The sequence below is a fragment of the Perca flavescens genome, chromosome 9 (assembly GCF_004354835.1).
Source record: "Perca flavescens isolate YP-PL-M2 chromosome 9, PFLA_1.0, whole genome shotgun sequence".
Classification (NCBI taxonomy): domain Eukaryota; kingdom Metazoa; phylum Chordata; class Actinopteri; order Perciformes; family Percidae; genus Perca; species Perca flavescens.
This window is the reverse complement of record NC_041339.1, coordinates 12571086-12599083: the sequence shown is the minus strand read 5'-3', so window position 1 is coordinate 12599083 and position 27998 is coordinate 12571086. Positions and strand designations below refer to the sequence as shown.

The following is a 27998-nucleotide window of genomic DNA, read 5'->3' as shown; positions in this document are numbered from 1 at the left end:
AAACAAAGTCTGATTGATTTATAATGCTGAAATAGTCATTAGATAGTTGCATGCCTGTCCTCATTTTTGAAGGTTTGACTGTAAAGCTACTCAAAATGTGCTTCTCTCATGGTCAGTCCGTGGTTGATCACATGATGAATAAGTGTGGCCCGTATTTCATCAGAGATGGCTCTCCTTCTTTCTCTTCTTCCCTCCTCCTCCTCCCCTTACTCTCTGTCTATTGTTGGCATCCATTGTTCAAAACAGGTAATCTGACCTTTTACCTATTTGACCTGCTACCATGCAAGGTAACACATCCATAATGCAACACAGTGCAATAATCTACTGCTAGCCTTGTATGACTTGATATCATACTTTCATTAGATAATAATTTACTGCACTCTTGCTTATTGATTTGTGTAAGCTAACAACAACAAAATTGTTGGTATGCTTTACCAGACAAGTGTCAAACGACAACGTGAGGACCTACGACGCCATTCCTAATATTTTGTGGAAAACGCACAGTTGCTAACAGTCTTTTTCAGCCCAATCTGTCTTTACGCATAAACTTGTTCTGCCAGTTCATTTTCAAAAGGTACAAAGAAATGACATTTGGTTATGACTACTGGTTTTAGTTTCAGTGAGGCCCAGAGGTGATTTCCAAATCTTGAGAAATATGTCGACGAGGCTACGTCACAAGCAGTCCTCGGTCCCACCCATAGACATTTCGCTTAATTGTTACATACGATACTAAATTAACACAACAAGGAAATGAACCGTCTGTAATATGTTGTTGTTGATATTTACAGTCTAGGCTACGCCCACACCACACATTGACCAATCAGCGGCAAGGACGCTGCCGCCTACCTGACACGCAGGTTCCCGCCTCACTTTATTATACTAGAGGGTTTTGGCCTACTGCAGATTAAGCAGAAGCTACTGAGATGTCATGCTGCTGGTATCTTAATCTGTTTGTAAATTCAGATTCATCGTAAACATCGAGACCACCGTGATGGCAATGCGAACAGCGCGACAGAGGAGCCAGCTGCCAACCTGCTACTATGAGGGATACCTGGAGAAGAGGTCGTTGGAAGATAAGGTAGTTTATTAGATTGTTTTTGTGAGAGACGAGTTTGTCTTTTTTGTATGCGACAGGTGAAATGGACTGCCAACAGTTCTAATTCTTATGACTCTTTTGTCTGGGTTTAAGGCTTCTTTTAAAAACGTTATAAAAACGTGTTGCAGAAATAGAAAAGAATCTCATCAAACCAGTTGTGTGTGTGTGTGTGTGTGTGTGTGTGTGTGTGTGTGTGTGTGTGTGTGTGTGTGTGTGTGTGTGTGTGTGTGTGTGTGTGTGTGTGTGTGTGTGTGTGTGTGTGTGTGTGCATTAACTTTGCGTGTCGCATTAGAAAGGGCTTAGCCATTCTTGTGAATAACAGAGTCCAAAAGTCCTACTGACAAACTGAAGGAGTAGCCTAAACATTTACTTTGAAGATGCCACAAGACAGAAACCATCATGATACACTTTAATGTGTGTTTATCTCCTCAGTTTATCCAGAGGACTTTAGGTGGGACGGGGGGGACGGGAGGCTGAGTACTCACTCTACACAATATATATGGGCCCTTTACCTCTGTGGGGAGAAATACAAAAGCAAGTTCCAATAAAGCCCTCATATTGTTGTTTTTAGGGCTGCACGATATAAGGAAAACATGCGATAATGTTGTTGAACATCGCAATACTGATATTACTTGCGATAAACACATATTAATAATGTACTCAGTTCTGCCTTTTTGCTGCTTTCAGTATAATGCTTTAATACAACAATAGCTTTTTGAATAAAAAAAAAACTGAAAGGAAAGTATAACCAACATTCTTTTATTGAACAAGAACAGAAAAGGCCCCATAAAAACAAACGTTAACATTTTAAAGTGCAGTTTTCTATTGATAGTCTCTTTCAACTAACTAAAGAAAAACCTTAGTGTCTTTCGAGATGTGTTGCAGTCCTTCGCAATGTGTTTATTGCGCAAGTTGATATCCCGATGACAATAATATAGCCCTAGTCATCTCCAAGTCCTGGTAAGATGGTACTATAAAATTGAATTGAATTGAATTGAACTGTGTATGTGCGCTGTAAATCCTGTTGAGGTACAGGTGGATTTAGTTCCGTTTCCTTAAAAGATTTTAAAGGTTATGTTAAAACCATAGAACATGAGTCCATCCACACGTGCAAATGTTTTAACTAATGATACTTTTATTTAATTGAAATGCACTTGAGATGTCTTTGCCTCTTTTGTGTTTGTTTTGTGATTGTAAATTGTTTTTTTATGTAACAAACTTGTTCTGCTATCTTGGCCAGGTCTCTCTTGAAAAAGAGATTTTGTATCTCAATGAGACTAACCTGGTTAAATAAAAAAATAAATAAAAGTTATTGTTCACACTTAATGCACAGCACCAGGTAAAGGCAGGTTACGTGTTAGGGTTTTCTGTGGGTGGCGTTGCCTGTCATATCGTTTCTTATATATTGGGAGGACTTTGATTCTCAGCAGTCTCCATCTGGTCTGACTGCTATCCTGTGTAATGTGCCATAAAGATTAGAATTGACAGGAAAGCAACGTCACTAACTGGAAAGGCAGGCTTTGCAGATAATGAATCATGTGTGCTGGTCTGTCAGGCCCTCCCTGATAAGAAAGTGAGAGCACATCAAATCAAAGGTGAAACTTTTTTTTTCTGAGGACACTTTAAAACTTTCCCAGTCCTGGATAAAAGTTAGTTTGCTCAGTTACATCAAAGTTCCAGTTTTACAGATCAGTACTTATATTTTAGTTATTCTGAGTCCAGTGGGGGGGTTTTAACCTGAAACCGGCCTACAAACATCTGAATTATTCAACACTCACAAGTCAGGTCCAACCAATCCAAACACTCACTAACAGTTGATAACATCACACATTGCTTTAGGTTTCTTTGGTTACAAAAGCTGGACCTATAAAGTCTGATCCAAGAATGTCACCTGCACAGTTCATTTCCTGTTTGTGTTAATTTAGTATCTTCTCACTTTAAACAGAATGCCCATGCTCTTCTTTAATGTTCATCTCCATATCTGTTCTTCTTCCCTGCTTGGTATGTTATCCTTTTAGTCATTACGTCTCTCTACGTGTGTTTGTGCAGACATCCCAAAAACTGTGGACCAGTCTGTGTGGAAACACGCTGTTCTTCTTCAATGACATGAGAGACACCATTGTAAGTTATCTCAAAGATTTGGGTTAATACGAGCCGGATATTTGGATGATTGATCAAAACCTTTTCTGGTGAAGCCAACAGGAATTATATGTCACTCCATGTGTCTTTTGTGTGTTCACCAGTACATAGAGAAAGTGGATCTCAGTGGATTTATCTCAATAACGGACGATGGCAGCCAGGATCGTCACTTGGATGCGGCCAGATTCATCCTCCAGATGAAGGACATCAATGTCAAATTCACTGTGAGGAAATTACCCTAACTTATGTAAAGCATCCTCATTTTTTCTGAGCAATTCCTGATTTTACAGTTTTTCTCTCCTCCGTTGTGTCTACAGGCTTCTAACGCAGAGTCTCGGGAGCTGTGGAAGGGCTATATCCAATCTGTGGCTGAGGTCAGTGGTGTATAACAAGAACAATTAACGTTTTTTTTTTTATGATTTAAATTTAAGATGACCGATGTTTTGTAGCTTACATCAGGCCCTCATTTGCACAGATGATTTACAGCAGAAAATGTGTCTACTTGCAGTTGTCGGTACCAACCTCCCTCACCCTGCTACCAGGCCAGATCCACATGCTGAAAGAGGTAGTAGAGAAGGAGAAGGAAAGAAAAAGAAATGTCGCTCAACCTGCTGTACTCAACCACTGTGCTTACATCAGCCTCCAAGCAGACATGCCAGCGTGAGTATCAACAAGACTATTTAGTATTGAAACTCTTGCTCAAGTAAAATACCGGTTATTCCTAATGTGGCCAATAGAAATGGCTGAAACCATGATACACATGACCAAAATTCATATCTAAGAAGAGCATTTTGGAGCACATTTAAAAGGTCTTGAGTATTATTATTATTATTATTATTATTATTTAGTGATTCAATCCCTGTTCTCATCAATTCTGTAACTTTTACCACTGCAAAATAGGTAAAGGGCTACAGGATAAACAGAATCCAGGACAAAACAGGCATTATGTATCGGCCTTGAAGCATTCTGGTAAAAAGAAAATGGAATATCTAAATTCAGCTTAGAATCTTGTCTGTTTTATCATGAAAATAGGACACAATTTTGCATAGCAATGCTGTGCAGGGAAAACTCAAATTTGGTGATTTCTTTTTAGGTTTTCAGATAAACAGAAAAAAAGGTGACAAATTATTTATTTCATTAGGACTTTGCTGATGATGCAGATGTGGTGTCTGCTTAGTTCAGTCATTGCTACCTTGTCTCTCAAACAAGACTTTGTGCGTTTTAATCCACCCCTTTCTCCTATATACAATCTCTGTGTCACTACTAAAGTCAGTTTGAGATGAGTGTTGGCTGAAGTTTTTCCTTTTGTCTAATGTCGGTGTTTTGGGACGTCCTGCAGTTGTTACCACCGTGTGTCCCGTCTGGAGGCAGAGCTGCTGCTTGAGAAAGAGGCCAAGAAGGGAAACCTCCTGCTGAGGCCCGGGAGTAACGGAACCTCCTTCGCTGTCAGCACCAGACAGGACCTTGAAGGGTACACACACACACACACACACACACACACACACACACACACACACTCAAAGCATAAACACACACACACATACACTCCCACACAGATCTAATACATAGGTGAACATACATATCAGACACTTGGACACACGCTAAAACACTACTTCTGTATCTTCATTTAATGCAGGACTCACTAGTTTCACTTCTAGAAAAGAATACTACAAATAACCAAATGACAGTTTTAACACACTGAATCTGTGTGAATGTGTTGTTGCATGTTGTCATCTTGTACAATTTATAATCTATTTGTTCATTTGGTTACACTTTACTTGAAGGTATCTACATAAGAGTGACATGACACTGTCATGAACGTATTATAAACAAGTCATAAACGTTTATGACATAGTTATGGTTAGGTGTTATGTCAGTGTCATGTCACTCTTATGTAGATACCTTCAAGTAAAGCGTTACTGTTCATTTGATCTGTGTCCTGATTGCGTGCCTTTCTCTTCCTGCATCAGCTCTGTGTTCAGACACTACCGTGTGACTCGTAAACCTGAAGGGGGCTTCGCCATTGACGTGGACATTCCTGTGAGTATCTAAAATCAGAGTTGGCAATAGAAATGGCACATGGAATTTAGTACAGTCACATTTGTTCTGTACCTGACTTATATTCTATGGACTCTCATTCCGCTGCCAGTAACATGACTCATGTTTGTGAGAGTTTTACATAATTTCCTTCTCAGCACTAATGACACATTGACAATAATTAAACTCAACAATTGATATTGTGGTAATTGAGGTTGAGTCATGTCCAATCGCAAAACACAACACGTTTTATTTCCTGTGTGTATTTCATTGTTCTTAAGTTGCTAAAGAAAAGTTGTTCTCGTGCAGGTCCCATGTGCCACGCTACATGATGTGATCAACTATTTAGTGGAAAAAACGGACGGAGTTCTGATTCCTCTGATCATTGAGGAAACCTACGATAAAAACATCAGTACGTACAAAAACTGAAGACTTTTTAAAATCTTTCTCTTTCACTATTCTTCTCTGTTTGCCTTTTCTTTTGCTCACTTTGTATTTAAGGTCACCTTTTTAGTTTTGTAATTATTATTCCATAAACCAAACGTATACATTTACCATAAGGTATACATGACTAATTGAAGTTAGGGCTTTTTCACAGCTTTTATTCGGACTGATAATGACAATGGAGAGATGAGCATTCGGCGTGCCTCGTCAACCCTCATCCCACCAAGTTTACCCTCCAAACCAGGTACCGCCATTTATACAAAAGCACACAAACATGAACACGTACACGTCTAGCCACTAAACTGTTTGCACTTTATGCCACTCCCTTTGACGCACACTGTTATCAGAAAATTCCCTTCCATGCAACTAATCTTGGACTTTTTCCAACAAGTCGAAGTCACACAAAAAATGACTAAGTTGATTCTTGTAAACCACTTTGACAACAATTAATAAATAAATGAATAGTTCTTTAATATTATATTTTATATTATAAACCTACTAAATATACTTTCTGGAAATTAAAAGTGCTACTCTATGGTGCAAACATAAAAACATACATATTAAACTTAGAACATAGAATGTGAAGATGGTAAAAATAATGAAAACTAGAGTAAATAGTAAAATAGGGAAATCGCACATTATTACATAAAGTGCAGGTGCGTAGCAGATTATACTGAACATACTGTAGTCTAAACGTTCATTTTCAAAACCTGCACACAACCAGTGTTAATTACTGTGACTGCACCGTTTACCTTGGCCATTATATTGAATTAAGTCATTATATCGACCCTGTAATGATTATAATTACGTTTTGTTTCGCAGTCGCTCCAAGAGTACCAACTCCTAAACCAGCGCCAGCACCAATTGAAGAAAATAATTTGTATCAGAATGAAGAGCGTGAGTACGACTCTCCTGCCAACAGCCCCATCAATTAAACCTATCACTCCTGCCATTTGCTCTTCTGTCTTGCAAACGCAACAAACTGGTGAGACTTCATTTTTCCATTGTCATTGCTATCTCATGTTTGTGTCCAACAGTGGAGGAGAAAGACAAAGAGACAGAGGATTCCTCAGCTGTTACAGTAGCACGTAAGTCACCCCCGTCTTATCTTTCCGTCTCAGGAACTCCCCTGTTCCCTTTATGAACGTGAATCATTGTGTATTTTTGGTCTTCCACAGAACCGGAGACAAACAAACAAAAGAAAGCAGTAATGCCTCCAACTGTTGTTCCTCGCAAATTGCCCTTTTCTATATCACCCCTGTCCTCCACCACCACCACCACCACCACCCAGGCTGGTTCTACCTCCACAAACAGCCTGGATTTGAGGATGAGAACAGACCCTCTGGGACCGAGTAAGTCCACACTGCTTCACTGACAAACCCTGCCCTCGAGGCCTTATTTAAATAGCAGCTTGTGCAGATATATTTCTCAGCTCATATATTTGCTGTTATGTGTCATTTTAGTGTCTGTTATGCCAATAATATCAAAGCTTATTGTCTGGTCTCTTGCAGCAATATCGGAGCTGAAACTCAAGTTTGGACAAAAGGCCAGGTGTTAAGAATGTTCTCTGCTGCTGGGAACCTCTGAAAGCGTCTGGAAAAAAAAAAAAAATCAGCAACAACCAGTGACTCACACCAGTACAGAGAGCCATTTACCAGTCTGTCCCAGCAAGATGTACCAACACATGGTAGCTTTACACACAAACAACCTCTTTCCTCCTCTGCGCCTGGGATCTGCTCCTCCTCGTCAGCTGGCTGTTGGCAGTAAAGCCTCTCCAAAGATTAACACTTTATTGATTCACACATCTCAGACGCTCATTAGCAAATGAATCAAGTGTAACGAGGGGTGTACCTGTCACATTATCCTCACCCGGTTTCTTTTGTATATACTATACAGTGAAGTGTGAATGAAAGAAAACAGAAGTTAGAGTGGGCTTGGGGTTTCTGTACCTATTGTATTCAAATATAATTTTTCAGTGAAGTGACTTTTTTGCTTTTGTCACATCCAATCAGATACATGTGACCAAGCAACATCTATGTATGTGCCATGCACTGCAGTAGTATCAGTTTTATGATGTTCTGTACCTGTCTATTATTGTTACAACCGTTTTTATTTTTTTAAATTAAGTCAAAATTTGTTTCTTACTTTGTTTTATTATTTGTTGAAGCAGAAATCCAACAACAAAATTCTCTCGCTCCTTTATTACCTCAATGACTGATACACTATAGTGGAAAAAATGTAATTATTTACAATAAAATTGTGACATTATCAGTCAGCATGTAAAATAAAGTTAACATTAATCTCAGCTTCTTTAAAGCATTGCAGGCTACAGTTATTCATGAGATGCATACAGAGGGAGCAACATGGCGAAGCAAAACTGTTACCGTGTGTAACTTAAGACACAGACGCTACTCAAGAGGTCGGGCTGTGCACAAATAAGGACTTCATAACATCAGTTTCCAGAGTTTATCACTTGTGTTCTCTCTCACCCAGGTGGACTCCAAACCTGGATAACACTCATAATACAATTTGTTAGCTGAGGCTACTTGCTAGCTATTGGTTATATTTGGACTACAGACGGTCCACTACTCGTAATGGGATTCCTCTTTAGCAATTAAAGTGGTGTTATTACTGTAGGTATAGACACACACATACTGTACAAACAAGCATGAGGGTGCAGTCAGGTGAATAGAATGAATACAGTACAGCCATTTCCAAAAATCCAGCCATATCTGATGACCTACCTCTACGTGGAGTTACACTGATTAAAAACTCCCTTCTAAAATGTCTGTGCAGAGCCTGGCTCTACAGCAAACACTGACTCTGATTTAAAACTAACAAAACCTTAGCAGGAGGCTAAATGATCTTGCGCGCAGTGTGGGACCCGTCTACAAAAAGTGAAATGCAGTAAACGCTATTAAGTCTGCATGCCTTGGCAAGAAATACAACATCCATGATATGTGTTGCTCTTATGATCCATTAGTTCCTGGCAAAGTAGAGTTTAATAAATCCTGATTTAATGAACTGAGCATCGTCTAGGAGCAGGTTGTTATTTGGGTTAAATAGGTTGGTTGATACTGTAGGTCGAGGGCAGATTCAGTAGGTGATCATTTACCAATAAGCTACGTTACAACCAGGTTAAAATGACACTGACACAATACATTGTTATTTTTTAAATTGAAATAGGGAGACAATGTTGGTACGGATCACCCGATTTGGCCTATCAATTTGGAAATGAGAAGGAAGGCACACGGAGAAAGCAGACAGGACAGGCCTCGACCAGGACAGGCCTCGACCCTGCACCTGCAGCTGGCTGCGTTGACAGTACGACTGACAGTTTTGGTAATGGCAAGGAAGGGAGGGCAGCGGCCAGCGCTAAATCTTTGCTCTAGCAGCAGTGGGACAGTGCTAAATGACGTGTGTAGAGAGAGGAAAAACTAGTAAGACTAATGCGTCCCACTCAACAACCACAACAACAGCCGGAGTCATACATCGGAAGAGTTCGGTCACTGACAGCGCATGACACACTTGTTCCCCGAACACATTTTTTGTTGGTATGCAACACAGACACTGGAACAGGCTAGACCATCATACTCCAGTGATGTAACTCTTGCATGGTATGGCTTGGACCGCAGCCAGGGCAGAGGCAGATGTTCTGCAGCGGTGGCTGTGGTGGAGCAGAGCTGAGTGGATGGGTCTAGGTGAGGCTGGCGTTGGAGCTGCTGGTGCCGCTGTTCTTCCTCTGGCCACTTTGCACCAAACTGGGAACCTGTAGGCCTGTCAGTACCGAAAAGCTGCCGTTCCACACCTGCAGGGAGCACCACATCATCCCAAAGTTGATAAAGGTCATGGGAACCAGGGCTGCAACAAACTATTATTTTCATAGTGGATTAATCCGTTGATTATTTTCACGATTAATCGATTAGTTGTTTGGTCTGTAAAATGTCAGAAAATGGTGAAAAATGTGGATCAGTGTTTCCCAAACGCCCAAGATGACGTCCTCAAATGTCTTGTTTTGTCCACGACTCAAAGATATTCAGTTTACTGTCACAGAGGAGAGAATAAACTAGAAAATATTCACATTTAAGAAGCTGGAATCAAAGAATTTTTACTTTTTGTCTTAACAAAATACTCAAACCGACTAATCGATTATCAAAATAGTTGGCGATTAATTTAAGAGTTGACAACTAATCGATTAATCTTTGCAGCTCTAATGGGAACAATAGAGCAGTTCTTTAGATAACAGATGTATTAATAGGCTCTTAAAAGTTTCTCACCATGAAAGCTGGTATTATTGGCTGCTGGAACTTGGTTTTAAAGGTGTGCATCAGCTGTTTAGTTTTGGAGTTGTAGAAAGACAGAACACCTGGAGAGAATAAAGAAGGCAAATCACACATATGCACTAGATTTAAAAAGTAAAAGCTGCAAATAACCCGTTTTTTCATTGTTGAAATATCAAATACAGTATATATAAAAAACAAAATCAATGAATTGTTTAGTTTATAAAATGTCTTCAAATTGCTTGTTTTGTTCGATCAACAGTCCAAAACCCAAATATATTAAATTTACAATGATATACAAACACAGAAAAGCAGAAGTTGTCTTTTTTTTAGTAATGTTTTATCTGTTGTATTGCTTTGACTGCAATGTTTTATACTGCTTTTTTGGCAGGGTTTTCCATTCAAAAGAGGTTTCTAACCTCAAAGAGAATTGCCTGGTAAAATAAAGTTTGAATTAATAAATAACATTTTAAAATCCTTGCATCTTAGAAGATGGAGCCCTGGATTGTTTACCAGTTTGTTGATTAATTTCTGACCATTGACTAATGGCATAATTGACTTCATTGTTTCAGCACTAAAACATATATATTAAAAAGTACTATTATCTTTCATTCAGACTCACTAAACCAATAATCGCTGCTGAATACAGACAATAAAATATAACCTGATTATTTGCAACATATTTTTCATATTAGTGTTTGTTTTAGGGGGGAAGAAATCCTCAACACTTAACAGACCAACAGTGATTCTATCTGGGATCACTCAAACAGTGACTCTACGTGCGTTTATCGTACCTTCGTCATAGTTGACGTAGACTCCTATAGTGTTTGGGATGGCACAGTCCAGTGTTCGAGCCTTGTTGTTGTGCTTTGCTGTGAGGCTCTGCTGCAGCCAGTTGTTCAGATGGATGCACCAGGAAGCGCTGCTTTTCCCCAACTGGTCGAATTTTCCCAGGCTCCGCAGGGCGACACCCACAGCGAAGGCTTTGCTCTCCTTGTCGAACCGCACCTCCCAGTACTGTTGGCCAGCGTCGATCATCGTGTCAGCTGTCATGAGACATAAGCCCAGATAATTCCTTTCTAGACTCATATTGTGTTAACACAATCGATTGTGTAGTTTGGGAGGTGAGGTTACATGTTTGTTTTTTTAGTAAATCTATTTTGGAAAGAGACAATTAGGCTCACGATTCACAGTATGTAAATGTAGTTACTTTTTCCATGTGATTGCAGAAGACATACAATTACACACCCCTAAAATTTACAAAACTGTTGAAATGGCAACAACAAACAATAATCTGGTCCATACAGGTTAACAGGGATATGGAGGATGCAAAAGTTGGGCAGAGTCTGGTTTAAACTTAGGGATGCAGCAATTAGCGATTTCACTATTAACCAAGCTTTAAAACGTCACACTTAATTAATCGTAAAAGCTCAGAGATACAATGTTAACTGACTGCACGTTATGTGTAACGTTGGCAGTGTGTGCAGTTCTTATTAACCTCCTTAACAACATAAAGGCCCGATCCCAAAGTCCGGACTCACAGACTCACGGACTTTGGTGCGCGTTCTCGCGAAATTCGTAAGGGCTTAGGGTTGTCCCAATGTCGAATTTCAAAGGGCGTGAGGGTTTGAGTACACACTTACCGAGCCCTTTCCGTGAGTCTGCATCGATGCAGACTTCACCAAAGGGAATTACCCACAGTTCAAAGCGTTGTGACGTTTACCGCGGAGACCGTATGGAAATCCGGAAATTACAAAGGTAAACAACAGCATGACACACGGCCACGGAACAGACCAACGTGTTTTCCAGCTTGTAAAACAAGAGCTTGAAATAATTTGGAATCACGCAGCCGTCTCCTGTGCCTTGGCCGTGTGGAAAGCAACAAACTTAAAATGAAAATTCCCAAACCGGCAAGTGTCAGCAACATCTTTTTTATTAAACAGCTCAATCGTGTCACTGACGTCACCGCTTGACCGTTACTTAGCAGCTCCTCCAACTTAAGCACCAGCAGGGCCGTTTCTAGCCCAAAAAGGGCCAACTTCTTCTTAAGAAGGACAGCACTGTTGTTGCCAACTTGACCTTGGTTTCTGGCGTGACTGATTCACCTCTAGTCTAATCTGAATAATTTTGATAAAAAAGGTTGATGATTGCTTGTATAAAAAATTTAAAAACATTCAAACTGTTACTGTTATTTCTGTTTCAAAAGGCAGCAATAAAGAACACTTTATACACACATATTCAGTGTTCATGTGATTTCATACATTAGTAACGTTAATGAAATTAATTAATGCATAATAGTGAAACCGTGATTATTCTTCAGACTATAATCTTAACAACAAAATCTATAATCGCTGCATCCCTAGTTTAAACATGGATAAACATTCTGAATGCAAACGACTATTTCTCCCTAGCTATTCAGGAGCGTAACATTCATTTTGGTAGATAAGCAGGCCAGCTAACTAGCCTACCTGGGAAGCTACAGGCTAGTGTAGCTAAGCTAATAAGCTAGCCTGCAAACTCAGTAAGGCGAGATGCATTTGAAAGTGTACAAGGGCTCATAGTATTAAAAGGTATCTCTTTTAACGTTGTCCCCTTTTCACTGAGTAGTGGAAGAAAGCCTAATGCTATTTAGTTACTTGTTCCACAAACTGAGGTTGAACCTAAAGCAGTGAAATAATTTATGCTTCCAGAACGGCTCGGTTTCAATAACTGTACAGCTACAACTCCAGTCTGGTGGTGTTTTACTCTATAGTTTTACTCCTAGAGATGTAGAAATGCATGTATTGTGCTTTGTTTTTTGTGTGTGTTCTCTCACCCAGCACTGTGTAGGACTCTGCTGTAAATCGGTCTCTGCCGGGCCGGGCTGTCGGCGCTCTCTTAGGTGACATCAGGGCTGACCTGGTTACAGATGAGAGAGATGGTAGGCAACAAACACTAAAAAGACCCATATTTTTAACGACAGTAAGTACAAGCAGGTTTAAAGACCCTCATAATAATACACACCTGGCTGGAGAGTGCATTGGGGAGTTGGTTCGGGTCTTTTCTTTGCGGATGTCCTGTATCTTTCCTCCACAGCTGTCCCACTCCACACTCAAGTCCTCCACCTTCAGGTTCTGGTGGGACGAAGCAGCGTCCAGTTTGAAGGTGAAGGCTGCAAATGGAAAATGAGTCAGATCTTTATATGAGAAACCTGATCCAACATTCACATTTCTATCAGCAAAGACCCCACAGACCTTTCATGCATTGTCAATCATAGTGAAATAATAATACAGCCTTTATATAAAACCTAGTTTGTGTATTCTCACCGTGGGTTTCTAGTGTGACCGGCTCAGAGAACTCTCCTGCAACGGCCTTGTTACACGCTCTCACTCTGAAAGTCATGAACCGCGTGTCAAAGCGCAGACCTGAGAACGAAAACACAAGTATCCTTTATGAGTCCGCTTCACCAAAGTTCAGACAACAAAATGTCAAATACCTCCTTTGAATGCTCCTCCTACCGGTGAGTGTGTGCTCCATCTCTCGTATCCCCTCTAGAACCATCCAGGGGTAGTCCTCTCTGATGCGCGGCGGACCCTCGTGGTTTGTGCGTCGATGCTCCAGTATGTAGTGGTCTATCTTGCTGTCGGGCTCCGGTAAGGTCCAAACTACAGTCACCGTGTTGTCGCAAACCTGGCACTCTGAGACCTGGATCTCTGGAGTGGCTGGAACTGGAGAGAGAAGACGGTTTAATACCCAAAATCCACTTCCTCTACTCTTGCTCAACGCTCTTAATCTTATTTCACTACAGAAACAGCTGCTTGGTGAAATATTAAATAATGAGACATCATTTTTTTTTTTTTTTTTAAATAGTGGATTAAGTTTATAATTTATCATGACGTGAGCTGTTACATGGGAATAATGTATCAAATTTATGCCACTGACAGCTACACAGCCCAGCATACACTTTAGCTTCAGTGTTAACAAACAATTGTATATTTACACATCAAATTGGATTTGGAGCATAAATTTAGCAGTTTGGTGCTAAACAGGCAGCGTACAGCGGCTGCATCAGAGCTTTTTTGCTTAAAACAGCTGCTAGCAAGGAGACTGAGCCCTACAGTAAATATGTAGGCTGTAAAACCACAACAGTGCCTTTTTAAATAGGTTAAAAAGACTCAGAGCTGCAGAGATGGCTGATAATTCTCAGTGGTTTCATCGCTGTGAGCGACCCCTTTCACATGACATGCAGTCATTTGACTCGTATATAAAATAACGATAAGAGGAGTTTGTTGAAACCAATGCAACACGCAACTCGTTTCACACAGTCATTGTTTTTGCTGTGATTAGACATTGTGACAGTGTGTGGTTTGAAACAAAGGCCCAGAGTTAAAGCTCAAAGTTAATCCATGTGTAGTTGCTACTGATTTATTGGTTTCATAAGATATAAGACAACATTTACCAGCATTTGTTGACGACTCTTTTTGCACCCGTGTTGCAATTATCTAAATTACCATTAAGTATCAAATAGAGATGGTCCGATACCGATACTGCCTAAAACGCTGGTATCGGTATCGCAAAGTACTGAAGTTTATGCACCGATCCGATACCACGTAATAAAGCCCTAAAGAAAATCTACGTTAAAGTAGTTTATTTATATTCTTTTTCCGTTATAACTGACTGACAAACTGGATAATAAAAGAAAGTTCTGTGGCATTCATTGTTTGTGTTTGTTCATGTTTCACAAAGAGTTTAACCTGAGCCAGACCGACAACTTAACTTAATAAAATATAGGACACACTGGTATCGGATCAGTACTCGGTATTGGCCGATACACAAGTTCAGGTATCAGAATCGGTATCGGGAAGAAAAAAATGGTATCGGGCCATCTCTAGTATCAAAGGTATAAGTACTGTAGAATGGGCCCATTTCATACTGTTGTATATAGATTATATAACTGGATTATTATTATCGATGTATTATATTATTGCAACTGGTCGAGGTGGAGCCAATTTAAACTACTTAATATACTGTTTGGCAGTTCAATCTGTAAAGATTCTGGCTTTAATAGGATCCTAAAACCTATAATGTAGTGCAGCATAGGATCCTAAAACCTATAATGTAGTGCAGCAAAAAGTACAATAACTGAATATGATGCAGCACGAAATGGAGATGTGAATGTACTTGTTTACATTACACCCCTGCTGTAGTCACCGTCTGTATTTCTTTGTATTAAAAGTGGAGCAAACCTGGGAGAAACTTGAGGCCCTGCAACACCCCCCTCTCCTGGCTGAAATCCACCATCAAGTGACTCATGTTGTCACTGGCTTTAGCCTTCAGGGAGAGGCGAAAGGCTGGAGCCATTGTCACGCTGCGGACAAAGAGAGACACACAAAAACACACAAACACACGGAGTGGAAACAAGCGTTGTCCATTATTTAACTGGATCAGAGGCAGAAACAGGAGATTCTAATACTGCTCACTAAGGAAAGGCCACTAACTAGACTTCTGGTACTACTGGTAACTCATCAACCTAATCAATATTTAAAAGCAGAGCTAGGGAGCGAGTTCATCCAGGGAGGGAGGGAGGGAGGGGGGGGGGGCGCTGACACAGGATGGTACAGACTGGAGAAGACAGTGGGAAACACAAATACAAAAGGCTCTCGAGTGGAAAGTTTTCTATAGTACTTATTGTCTACGACATGGGTGCGGTACTGGCTACTATGTTTTGAAAGCATGCATGCCACATTATCAGATGGCTCAATGCTTACAGGACGCTACAACAAAAGGAAAGCAATGGATGGCTGAGTACTATACCTATCCTTAATGTCTTTGGCCGCCTGGAGACGAGAAGCAGGAAAAAAAGAGAGGAGAGAGATACGGAGCGAAGAGAAAACTGAGTGGCAGCCCATCATGTTGTCATTTAACACAAAATGTCACTGGTGGCTGTTAAAAATAACCGCTGGAAGGACAGATTAAAATCATATGTATAATATGGACACTGGAATTCACCATCAGTCATTGAAAATAGAGTTATAAACACACAACAGGCAGCAGAGGGAACAGTGCAGCATCAGCGGTGGAGTGAGTCAGTTACCTGATTGAAACCGTCTGTCGCAGATGAGCAGAGCGTCTGATTGGCCAGCTCCAGCAGCTCCTCTGAACTCTCCAGGGCTTTGGAGCAGGCACTCAGCTGACTCTGAAAAATTACCAAGCCACAGTTAAAGAAGGGTACATCTGCTCATTCTTATGCAGTCGTCTTTAACATAATGGGATTACTGTGTTCTCTGCAAAAGCGATGGAGTTTGTTACATCATTTGAGAGTCATGGCTTGGTCCTGAGGCTGAGAACTGTGAGAATTAGAGAACACCTTGTTTTCAGTGCATGTGAGCTGGAATAGTTGCTGTAAAAAAACTACTGCAAAAACTGGATCAACTCAAAATCAGCTATTTGGTGACAGAACTTTAATTTGATAATTACATATCTTTTTCTAAATGGCCTGGAACGTAAAAACTCATTTTGCGATCTCAGGAATTTGGAGAAATAGATTAACATTTATCAGGCATCTTTCATTTGGTAGTCTGGATCAACGGAAGTACATTTTCCAGGATCCTAAAAATCCCTTCGATGAAGGGAAACAACAACAACAAACTTGGCAAGCAGATTTGGATCGTACAACAGGGGAGGTCTGCTTGGCTCTTTCGGGGAATGGTTGTAAAGATTTACAAAGAATATGTTTACGGCATTTACTATCTAACTGGGACGTTTTGGGACTGACTGGTGGGGATTGCTTTGCACGAAATACACACATTGATATGCTGGTAAGAAAAAAAATGATGTTTAACCATGTATCCATCTAATTTAAATAGAACACGTTACTGTATTGTGTGAACAGTTAACTTCAGTTAATATTGTACGTGGCGTTTTCTTTTGCAGGGTGCTGCAAATGTCCCACCAAAACAAGTTCCTTCACGAGACTATTTTGCAGGGCTACGGTCGCCTCGACCAGAGCTTAGCGCCGATAGTGATTGGTTTAAAGAAATCCAAACAACCCAGAGGTTGTTTTTTTTTCCTCGTATCCCAGAATGTATGTGTGGTGTAGCCAGACCTCACTACCCAGCACTGTAGACATAGGTCTGGCTATGCCACACTACTCATTTGGTGTTCAAGATATGGCATTTACTTGACAATAAATGCAAACACCAGAATAAGTTTCTCGCATAACCTTAATACTAATAAACTAATAAATAAAAACGATTAAAATACATAAATTTGCTATTATTTTCCAAGTCCAAGAAAAATCAGAGACAACAGCAGCTACCTGTAGCTCATATGTGCGGCTGGCTCTCTCCTGTTTGATGCGTGTCACCATGGTTTCCTTCATCTCGTCCAGAACAGAGTGGAGAGAGGTGAACTCAGACTCCAGGTCCTCCTGGACTCGGCTGGAGTTCGCCTGGTGGTGTCACAACAAAAATGAGTGAATACAGGAAGTAACCTTTTCTGTAGCCGGATGAATATACCTTGTGCATTTTAGTTCAGCCATGGACGTTTCTGTACCTCCAAGTTGTCGAGGCTCTGTTTGAGAGTGCAGACAAAGTTTGAAATCTCCTCATTCTTCATGGCCAGCGTGTGGGTGATCTTACGCAGAGACTCCTGAAGAAAAGGCAAAATCAGACTTTTGAGTATTTAACATTTTTGTTATGCCAGAAAAAAGACAAAATCTGCTCCTTTTAGACCGAAAAACAAAGCCTATACAGATTAATATTCTCCATCAGTGTGGCACAGAGGGCTGAATGACTGCATGTTTCTCCTCTAACCAAACACTTGACTTGACCAGCTCATTTTAAGGGCTCATGCATCCTCTGTGGTGGAGGTTGTGCTAGTCAGAATTTGGATGGAGAGGACACTATGGAGCTTAAGGCTTTGAGCTCCCTTTTAAACATGATTAGCATTTGTTCTTCAGGACTGGAAGGGATCAGAGAGGGACCTAGCCTCAGCGCACAGGGTGGGAGGACACTTCACGGGCGGAAGGATGCGCATTCATAATTTAATAATGCAGCTCCACAACCATTGATCAGCCGACTTCAAAAGAACTGGACGCACACTAGGTCGACTGTAAAACGGATCACACCTCTGATATGTTACCACTCCCGTTAGATTTGATCTAAAGTTGACCATCCCACATTGAACAAGCCCGTTCATGCTGAAGACTGTAATGTTTGTTGATGCGAGAGGAGCTGCGCCAAGGCCCCCCGTCCCTGACTACAACGCCGATACATCGATAACAAAGTCAACGATGGCATGCTGAAGATAAAGCTCACCTTCAACCGGAAAAACACGGATTCAAATATAAAACGTCACTGGGGAATACGACTCCGTACCGCATCCACAAACTCCCCAATTCTGCAGCTTGTCCCCCTCCTTCCTTTGTACACTAACGTTACGCCCTGAAACGGCTTCCCCCATCAGAGACACCTGTTCCTCCGGCTCCGGCTCACCTTCTGGTCTCCCATCTCGCCGCTCAGATGCACGAGCCGCAAACACCGCCGGTATTTCTCCTCCGTCCGCCGCTTTTTTATTTATTGGCACGCCGGAGCTGGTACTGATGCTGCCGGCGGAGTGCAACGCATCTTCGGACGGACACCAACCACCAACGCCTTTGGGCCGTAGTGCATAGCGCGCATGCGGCAGAAGAGGATTCTGGGTACTGATGTTTCTGTTGCGCGGGTGAGTAATGCTGCCTTCACGTACTGTCGGAGAAACGTACATGCGTTTGCCTTTTGTGCTTTTTGCAAACACCGACCGTGGTTTTTAGCTGAAGGGCGAAGAGAAAAGTTGCTAGTTAGAGGAGTTGAGTTAAGGTAACAGCACCAAGTATTACAAAGACTTTTACAGCATGAAAGCACGATTAAAAGGTGTTTTGTATTTGTGAGAATGAACAAAACACAACAACGGGTTAAAAGGAAGATACAGTATCATAATGAGCTTAAATATTTATGTGTATTGGCAATGGGCTTCTAAAATTTCAAATATGTTGATGAAAACTTCAAATGGCCAGTAACGTTATGTAAGGGAAAATGACCAATTTCATACTAAAAGGAATCAGGGTGTAAAAACTAAGGGTGCCCCCATCGGGTGCAGTGCACACAGCACACTGTAGATGGTAGCACTATATTTTGTAGAAACCGACCAACACTTGTACACTAATAGCCTACATTGCCCCAGTATCTTTGACAGTTAGTTTGTGGTAATTTTATATATATATATATATATATATATACACACACACACACACACACACACACACACACACACACACACACACACACACACATAAATATGAAAATGCACCCTGAGAGCAATATGTACACTAATAGCCTACATTGCCCCAGTATCTTTGACAGTTAGTTTGTGGTAATTTTATATATATATATATATATATATATATATATATATATATATATATATATATATATATATATATATATATATACACACACACACACACACACATATAAATATGAAAATGCACCCTGAGAGCAATATGTAAACTACAGTAAATAATGTAAAACCCAGTCAATATTGTAGCCTACTTTAGTGATGCAACCCCCTAACAAGTTTACTAATTAACAAAAAGCAACTAGCAATCAGTGATCCTGGGTCTTTTTTATTTTTATACTGGGGCTTTCCTTGGTTCTTATTTCAGACATGCTGATATGGATTTGTTTACAAGTTTGTCAAGGCAGAGTTTGATTAAAAAAGCAACAAAATAACATTTCCAGCATTATCGTACAATTCACGGTCTGCTGTGCTGTATCTGAATGATTGTTGGCAAAATGTTTTAAAACAATCAGAAGGACTTAATGCTGTGTTTTCATAAGGAAGAGCAAAAGCAAAGTAGATCTATTCCTTTTTTTATTGAAGAGACCCAGTAGTAGAACAACACCATTATGTTCTATAAATGTTGAAATATAAATAAAATAAAATCGTGTAAATCAGTTTTTAACATATTGCTACTTTATTTCATTATGTTTACATAAAACAAACCACCCAAAAATACCTTTGCTTGAGACAGCTGTAAACAAATTACAACCAAAAAATGACAAGATAAAATACGAGAACACACAAGGAGATTCATCATGAGAAAAGACCCGTCTCTGTAGGCCTGCCTTTTATTCCACCAACAGTATAATACTAGTGTGAATGTTTGGTATTTTCAGTTTAATTGAAAATATAGATGAGGTATATTTCAAACACAGCGTCCACTCAAATCTAAACTACTGCCCCACTAAAATGATTTATGATCATTTCTCTGCTTACATTACAGGCAGGACCTACTTTCAGTCTCTGTGAAAAAGAAGTTCATAGGGCTGAGGTTAGAAGTTTCTTCTTGTGGCCTTTTGTCTTCACTGTCACAAACAGATAAAACACAGACACTTATTATCACATTGAGTCCTTTGACTTCAAGTGAACTAAAGATACGTTATACTCAAAATCATAGTAAATCAGTGCTAAACAGATGTCAGATTTTAAACCTAACTGTAAAATGTCACAAACACCTGACACCTTATTCTTGCTTTGCGCTAGACTTTCCGTTGGGCCTGTTAATATCTTACATCCACAGATGTATGTAATGTAGTATGTGTTTTTATTTCTGATCATGTTTCTTGCTTGTTATACTGTTTTCATTTCATTTTTCATTTCATGTTTATTTGAATAGGGACAGATGCTACAACATAGACATTTGTGCAACAAATCTCCAATGTACAAGCATCACAGCATTTATAGCTATATTGATAGTTTCCAATGCCTGTCCCTAGACAGGCTTAAAAACAAATATTAAACATTGCCACATTAAAATACAAAAAAAGCACATAAACATACATCTGTACAATTAATTGTGAATGACATCTGGCCAAAGGTGTTTCCCTGCTATTGTGTTTCTAGTGGACAATCCACTGGCCTGTAACAGTTGCACCATGTCACAGAGAGCCTGAGGAGCCCATTCATGTAAGCACTTCCAGATGAGATTGGAATTTGCAAATGCAATGTAGTAGGTTGGAGTCGAACCCACGGCCGCTGCGTTGAGGAGTAAACTTCTATATATGTGCGCCTGCTCTACCAACTGAGCTAACCCAGCCACAGTATTCATGTATTTCTCCATGTGATTTGTATAGGTCGTTAAATAGTGGTGTCTTGTAATCCCATATGGGATGGGCCAAATGTTTGGCATGATGATACAGAAATAAAATAAAACTAACTAACTAACTAACTAACTAACTAACTAACTAACTAACTAACTAACTAACTAACTAACTAACTGTATGGCAAACAAATTGAATACATCCTGAATCTTACAGTATTTCTATTTGCATCTCAACTCTTTTGCATGAAACTATACTGTAAGATAAATGACATCTACTTTATAACCTCTCATCTTTGTCGTCTCTCTTGCAATTATCTTCTAGCTCGTGGTGGGAGATTGAATCAGAAAGTTCATCTACCCCATCATACTCCGTTGTATCTGTCACAGGAAGCCAAGCGCTCCTTTTCTTGTACACCGCTGTGGGGACGAGGTAAAATGTGTTTTAGCACCCTTGCACCAAAAACCACAAGGGTTTCACAAACCCCTGATATCATTGTCGTGTGCCCTGTTCTTATTTTTATTCAGCCAGTCGGCGCCTTCATGACCTGTCTGCCTCTTATCTGCAGAAGTGTGTGTGTCATTTTTTAGCAGTGAGGTAGCAGTAGCAGCCTGCTTTGATGTCTTTAAAAATAAAAGCTATTGGAACAATAGTGTTAGGTCAGGAATCTCTCTTGTCTTTTTGAAGCCTACACTATTTTCCATCTTCAGTTGTTGTTTATTCAACCTCCACTACAGTCAGTAAACTTACCATAGACTGTATGGAACATCCCACTCCCCAGTCAGCACTTACAAACTTCTCACAGTAGAAGAAGAAGAAAAAAAGAAGAAAAAACTAGAACTCCTCCCTCCTACCCACACAGACAGTTTTTTTTTTAGTGTCTAGCTCTGTCATATGTGCAGACAAACAGCAGACACATGACGAGTCGGAGACGAAGAAGACCACCTCTCGCATGTAACAATGGAAATGTGGCTGAAACTGTCGACTCTGCTGTTTCTCACAGGTAAGACCCTAAAAAACTGACAATATGCAGGCAAACCATAACAATATGAAATGAGGCTGTTTAATAGAATATTGAATGAACAGAAAATGTGTGTGTGAAATGTAATGTGTGCAGAGTGACTGAAAAAGGAAACACATTTGCCTGTTTGTAGTTTTTTCTTTCTGGTTAACAGATACTGCAAAGTATAAGAATGACTTATATCTGTCTGTCTGTCTTTCTATCTATCTATCTATCTATCTATCTATCAATATATCTATCTATCTATCCATCTATCTATCTATCTCTTTGTCTGTCTTTCACAGCCCTGGTGATATCTGGTCAAGCTTTTGTGATTCTGGATGAAATGCCAAAAAGAATGGAAGTTGCTTTTGGTTCCTCTGTGAATTTCCAATGCGGCTTGAAGGCTGTGGACGATAGCAGATTTTGGGTAAAATGGTATTTCAACCCATCTGGAGCTTCGTTCAATGAATCGCACCAATTCTGTAACAAATCTGTAAAGCCCTCTAACCAAACAAACCAGGACCTGAGGGAGGAAGAGCCAGACACTCAATGTTGGATTAAATCAAATGTAACACACCAGGACAGCGGATGGTACTTTTGCAAAGTCACAATAGAAATTCCGTCATTAACCCATAAGTGCAGCAATGGAACAGAAGTAATTATTTGTAAGTATTGTGTGTAATTAATAAAAGCAGTAACCCTTTACTTTAAGTCCTCCTATTTGACCTTTAGAAGCAGTGTACAAACATTTCATGAATGGTTTATACTATAATATAGTTTTTCTGGTTGTATTTGTCAAAAATTATACTTCCTCCCATGAAGACATGTTTTTACATTATTACAACTATGTTTTACTATATTTTTATCCATTATCTGTTTTTACACCAGCCTCTAGTTATTAGTACCTACAGCAGGGGTTAATAATAAACTACTTATCTGTTTACAACCACATTTAAGAATCTTGTAAACCATTTATTATTTATATTCTGCTTATTAATGCTAAATGTAAAGCTTATTATGATGCAACATTATATCATGAGGGGATTCATTACATATTCTGGCTTGCTAAATGAAAGTATCATTCTGTTTCCTCCGTGACAGCAAAGAGTGAAGAACATACATCGCACCCGTCACTACCCCTAGTGACAAGCAAACAAGGTGTGTGTGCATGTGTGTGCACGCATGTATGAATATGTGCGTGCATGTGTGTACCTAGCTCTTGTGAACAATAATGCACCATGCCTTTTTAGGACCCAGTACAGTCTGAGGTGTTATTCTGGTGGTAGTAAGCTAGAGGATGACTTTCTAGTGGTACTTATAGAGCCCTCTGGGGTGAGAGGAGGTCAGAACTATTTCAAGGTGTTCATTCACAACTTCATTCTGTGAGGTGTCAACTTCCACGCACACTGGCATTGTGTTGAACGCTTGACAAATACACGTTTACAGTGCTCACACAAACCTATTATATTATTAGCCTTATTCTTGTACATTGGCCATTGTGATAATGATTCAACGCTCTATTATAAAGGACTATTGTGTGCACACATTGGCCTACCTATACACACTCTGGTACGGTTAATTAAGTGACATAATTGGGATCACATTTCAAGACAAACTTTTCTCTCATACAGCTACTGTGTCTCACACATACAACGTCCATCTCAACCACTGGATCTGGATCCTGCTGGGGGTATCTACTTTCATCCTGATTGTCCTGCTGGTCCTATGTGTCTTGCTGAGAAGAAGACTCCGCAGAAGCAGAGGTACCAGTCTTCCGTTTTTTGTTGGAAGGTTTAGATAATCATCTAGACCTTCTGGTGACATTGCAGTGAACGTCTATAGATTAGAGACAAGCTCTGTAAGGCAAGCGAAGCTGCAGGACTGTGATAAAAGGTACCCTGAGAAAAAAGAGAGCAAGAAACAAACACTCTCACAGAAAAGTTCAATCAGGCCAAACATGCTCTGAATGAATACTGCTGGTTTCCTTTGCAAATTTGCATTTTACAGAAGAAATTATTTGATGAGATGATGTGTTTCTTTGTGTCTCTATAGTCTGAGTGAGAGAACAAAAGAAGCATGTATATATCTGCCCAACTCGTGGTCGGTGGATGCGAACTGAGTAAGCAAGTGGTTTGTGTGGTTTAAACTGCAGTGTGTGAGACAATCTAAAATGTCAGTGTATGACACCAGTCTTTAAAGTAAAGATGTAGAAAGATTTTAAGTTCTAGAACAGCCCACAGTCTTGGAAGACAAGGCCCTCATTTTACAGGCAGAGCTCAGTGCACGAGGAACATAACGTGAGGTTTTGGTCGCAGCTGACTGACCCACACTGAGGAAAATTTGCAGAAGTGACATCTCACACGTGGCCGGGTCAGTTCAGTTGGTAGAGCAGGAGCACGTATATAGAGGTTTACCCCTCGACACAGCAGCTGAGGGTTCAACTCCGACCTGCGGCCCTTCGCTGCATGTCATTCCCCCTCTCTCTCATCTTTCATATCTTCATCTGTCCTATGGAAATAAAGGCCTAAAATTCCTCCCCAAAAAAAAATCTAACCAACCACGCACCACTTTTACTGCTTTGCCTGGCATAATGGCAATTTTACTGACAATTGTCACATTAATAATACATTTCTACATAGAGTTTCACTAAAGAGTCGCTTTCTTACAGGGAGATGTTTCTTCGTCTTTATTGAATCCCTTTCAGTCGCAGTCAACATTTACAAAATTAAGACACCCACTATTGTCGGTGTTGCTTAGTTGCTTTTGCTTAATCGTCAAATGAAAATCATTATTATCAAAATGTTGTGTGAAATCTCGCATGTTTTCATTCATTTAGCCCAGAGGTGAAACTATGAGTCGGTAAATTGCTCGACAGACAGCAACTACTTCACAAATCAATTGATTGTTTGAGTCATTTCATCAAACAAAAAAACTACGAAATAAGAATTTCTGTTTTTATATCATTGTAAACTAAATATTTTTGGGTAGTGTAGTAGTAGTTTATTTGAACATGTAAAATGATTTTTTGTAAAAAAAAAAATACATATATATACATTCTTACATATATAAAAATAAAATGACAGATAAATGAGGACATATACTTCTCAGCACAATCTACCAACATTTTTATAAGTAATTCAAATAAGAAATTCCCATGTTGAAAAAGGAGTAGGAAGAAGTTCATAAACAAACTTTTCTAGTCCTACTCCCTTTCTCTATTTTTATCCTTTAGTTAAATACAAAACAATTCAACACAATTCTTCTTTACATACACGTATACCGTATATCTACCTACCTACAGCTCACATATACCCATGCATACACAGGCACAGATGCATACATGCATACACACACACACATTTAAATTGTATTATTTATTTTTTTGCTCTCTTTCTTTTCCATTTATCTTCTTCCCTTTCTGTCTATCTATAGTAAATCAAATAATAACACATCCATACTAGACTTAGTATATCGGTCCAGGAACCTAACAGTCAGTATTCAATACTGTCACCTCGAGTCCTTTTTGTATCCATTCAATATATTCATTTTAAATAGTCTCTTGTAAGTGGACTGCCAGTCTGACAATTTTATAAACGGTTAATCAATGAATTGATAGTCAGATTAATTCATACACCATTCACAGCCTTTCAAACATACATGTTTCAAAAATGTTCATGTCATTATACCAAAAGAATTGGTGGCAGGTGTCTTTTGAAAGTCAGTGACCTTGATATTTAGCTTACAATTGTAACTCATGAGCGGTTATTAACCAGACTTAAACCACGTTACTTGTTTCACGTTGATACAATAATCACATCAGACACCTCAAAGCGGCCACTGGACATTCAGAGGGAAAGATGTGTGAATAAGCAGCCCTAAATGTGGTGGTTTGGTCACAGCAGATGTAGCACTTCGAAGTAGGACAGAGGCTACATGCTACCTACATACAGGGGATGTTGTGTTGAGTATTATAAGTGTGAATATCTGATTTACAGCAGGAGAGGAGTGTTATTTTTTTTGTGTATTTTACATTACAGTTACTGTAAGGCAGGGGAACACAGTGGAAAACTGCACACAAACAGTGAGAAGTCTGTAAATGTGGACTTTCTGTTGAAACTGGTGTTTGTTTGATGGATACATTTCAGCTGACTATAGGAGGATTGGATATTTAACAGGACTATATTTGCGTTGCTGCACATGACGTTTCAGGGAGAGAAATGAAATGTAGAAATTTCAGCAGTGATCAAGTTTCTTTACATTTTGAGCATCTTGACTATAAAAAGATTTTTATTTTTATTTTGGTGGCATTGATGCACTTGTTGATTCATTGTTTTACTTATGGAACATCAGTTAAATATTTTTGAGTGAGTGACAGGGTTGTGCTGCAGAATGTAATTGATGTGGTGTTTTCGCTTCATGTTTTGAGAATGTTAGAACAGTTAGACAGGAAATGTCCGGATGCAAGAAAGGGTGTTAGGGGCTTCCAGTGTGTGTGTGTGTGTGTGTGTGTGTGTGTGTGTGTGTGTGTGTGTGTGTGTGTGTGTGTGTGTGTGTGTGTGTGTGTGTGTGTGTGTGTGTGTGTGTGTGTGTGTGTGTGTGTTTGTCAAGTCCAATCGCAAAACACAACATTTTATTTCCCGTGTATTTCAGTGTGAGTGTGTGCGCGCACACTTCCTGATAGACTTAGATAAATATATAGTGCCTAATTGTAAATAAAATAAAACTAATAACCAGGAAAATTACAGGATATTTTAATAAAGTCAAACGGATATCATTCTTATTATATCATGTATTTCATAACTGGGTTTTTGTTAGAAGTAAATGGCTTTCTCTCCAATGCATAACAGTTTATTTGATAATATGTTATGACAAACTACCTTCTACTAATGTCAGGGTCCAACTGTATTTTCTTTTTCAATTTTTTTTTTTTCAAGATTATTTTTTGGGCATTTTAGGCCTTTATTTATATAGGGCAGCTGAAGACATGAAAAGGGAGAGAGAGGGGAAATGAGATGCAGCAAAGGGCCGCAGTCGAACCCACGGCCGCTGTGCCGAGGAGTAGACCTCTATATATGGGCACCTGCTCTACCAGGTGAGCTACCCAGGCACCCCTTTTTCAATTTTTACCCAGAATGCATTCCGTCTATCTTTAAAGCAAATGTTCAATGCTGTATGTTTTCATTTATCTTTATCTAGTCCCACCGAGGAGGGATACATCTTTTCTGAGGGAGATTTGGTTGAGACAGCATCATAAAAATAAAAAATAAAAACAGACTAAACAAAGAACCAATAGGCTACCAGAACAAATATCATTTTTTATTCTGTCCTGCAATTTAATTGCAGTATTCAAGGCATAATAATTAATACATTCACCCTGTCAACTGAAATGAATCCTGTTTTTGCTTCTTGTTACAGGAGAAGATCCTATCTATGCAAACACTCGTCCTGTGGCCAACAAACAGCCTTCACCTCGGCCGGCGATGGCCGTGGACAACCTGAAGACGGCTTCTTCCTCTCAAAACCTCCGGAACCCAAGTCCAGGCAGGAGATACGACGATGGCAAACATAGATACAAACATTGAAAAAGTCATGGACCTCACAACCCCTCCTCACATTTAGTTACGGCCTTTACCTGTCTTTTTTTATTATCATAATGTTTCCTGGTGTCATGTGTTTTTGTGGTACAGACTGCTACAGAATTGGAAATGTGTATGTAGCCTTCTTCTCGGATATTTGCTGTAAAATAAATAGCTATTATGAGCCACTAGATGGCAGATTGAGGCTAGCAATGTGTTCATTCAAAATGATCTTTTATCTTTTCTTTTGTTTGTATTTCAACTCCTAAAAGTATTAGAACATGTTGCCAACAGCAACCTTTG

General features: G+C 39.7%; 3 protein-coding genes across 6 annotated transcripts; 2 read left to right on the top strand and 1 right to left on the bottom strand.

Moving 5' to 3' along the window:
- The first annotated feature begins 892 nt into the window (after positions 1–892).
- Positions 893–7853, top strand: LOC114562036 (signal-transducing adaptor protein 1). Its single transcript, XM_028588269.1, has 13 exons — positions 893–1078; positions 3146–3217; positions 3340–3459; positions 3553–3609; positions 3744–3895; positions 4575–4706; positions 5206–5275; positions 5582–5684; positions 5871–5960; positions 6539–6613; positions 6754–6804; positions 6895–7068; positions 7228–7853. The coding sequence occupies exons 1-13, from the start codon at positions 992–994 to the stop codon at positions 7272–7274; spliced, it is 1230 nt and encodes a 409-aa protein (XP_028444070.1). The 5' UTR covers positions 893–991; the 3' UTR covers positions 7275–7853.
- Positions 7854–8106: 253 nt separating this feature from the next.
- Positions 8107–18662, bottom strand: fsd1 (fibronectin type III and SPRY domain containing 1). Of its 2 annotated transcripts, none has more exons than XM_028588267.1 (13): positions 18471–18662; positions 17530–17625; positions 17294–17425; positions 16070–16171; positions 15790–15812; positions 15222–15343; positions 13494–13703; positions 13302–13400; positions 13000–13147; positions 12812–12894; positions 10791–11042; positions 9994–10082; positions 8107–9524 (listed from the first exon to the last, which is right to left on the bottom strand). In XM_028588267.1, the coding sequence occupies exons 1-13, from the start codon at positions 18483–18485 to the stop codon at positions 9414–9416; spliced, it is 1482 nt and encodes a 493-aa protein (XP_028444068.1). In that variant the 5' UTR covers positions 18486–18662; the 3' UTR covers positions 8107–9413. The 2 variants fall into 2 exon arrangements, with proteins under 2 accessions (XP_028444068.1, XP_028444069.1); XM_028588268.1 differs by lacking the exon at positions 18471–18662 and adding an exon at positions 18294–18406.
- Positions 18663–21466: 2804 nt separating this feature from the next.
- LOC114562157 (uncharacterized) lies at positions 21467–27987 on the top strand. Of its 3 annotated transcripts, XM_028588455.1 has the most exons (6): positions 21467–21548; positions 22019–22119; positions 22422–22784; positions 23221–23277; positions 23751–23882; positions 27535–27987. In XM_028588455.1, exons 2-6 carry the CDS (start codon positions 22077–22079, stop codon positions 27699–27701), a joined length of 762 nt encoding a protein of 253 aa, XP_028444256.1. In that variant the 5' UTR covers positions 21467–21548; positions 22019–22076; the 3' UTR covers positions 27702–27987. The 3 variants fall into 3 exon arrangements, with proteins under 3 accessions (XP_028444256.1, XP_028444258.1, XP_028444257.1); XM_028588457.1 differs by lacking the exon at positions 23221–23277; XM_028588456.1 differs by lacking the exon at positions 21467–21548 and having other exon boundaries at positions 21874–22119.
- Positions 27988–27998: the final 11 nt, after the last annotated feature.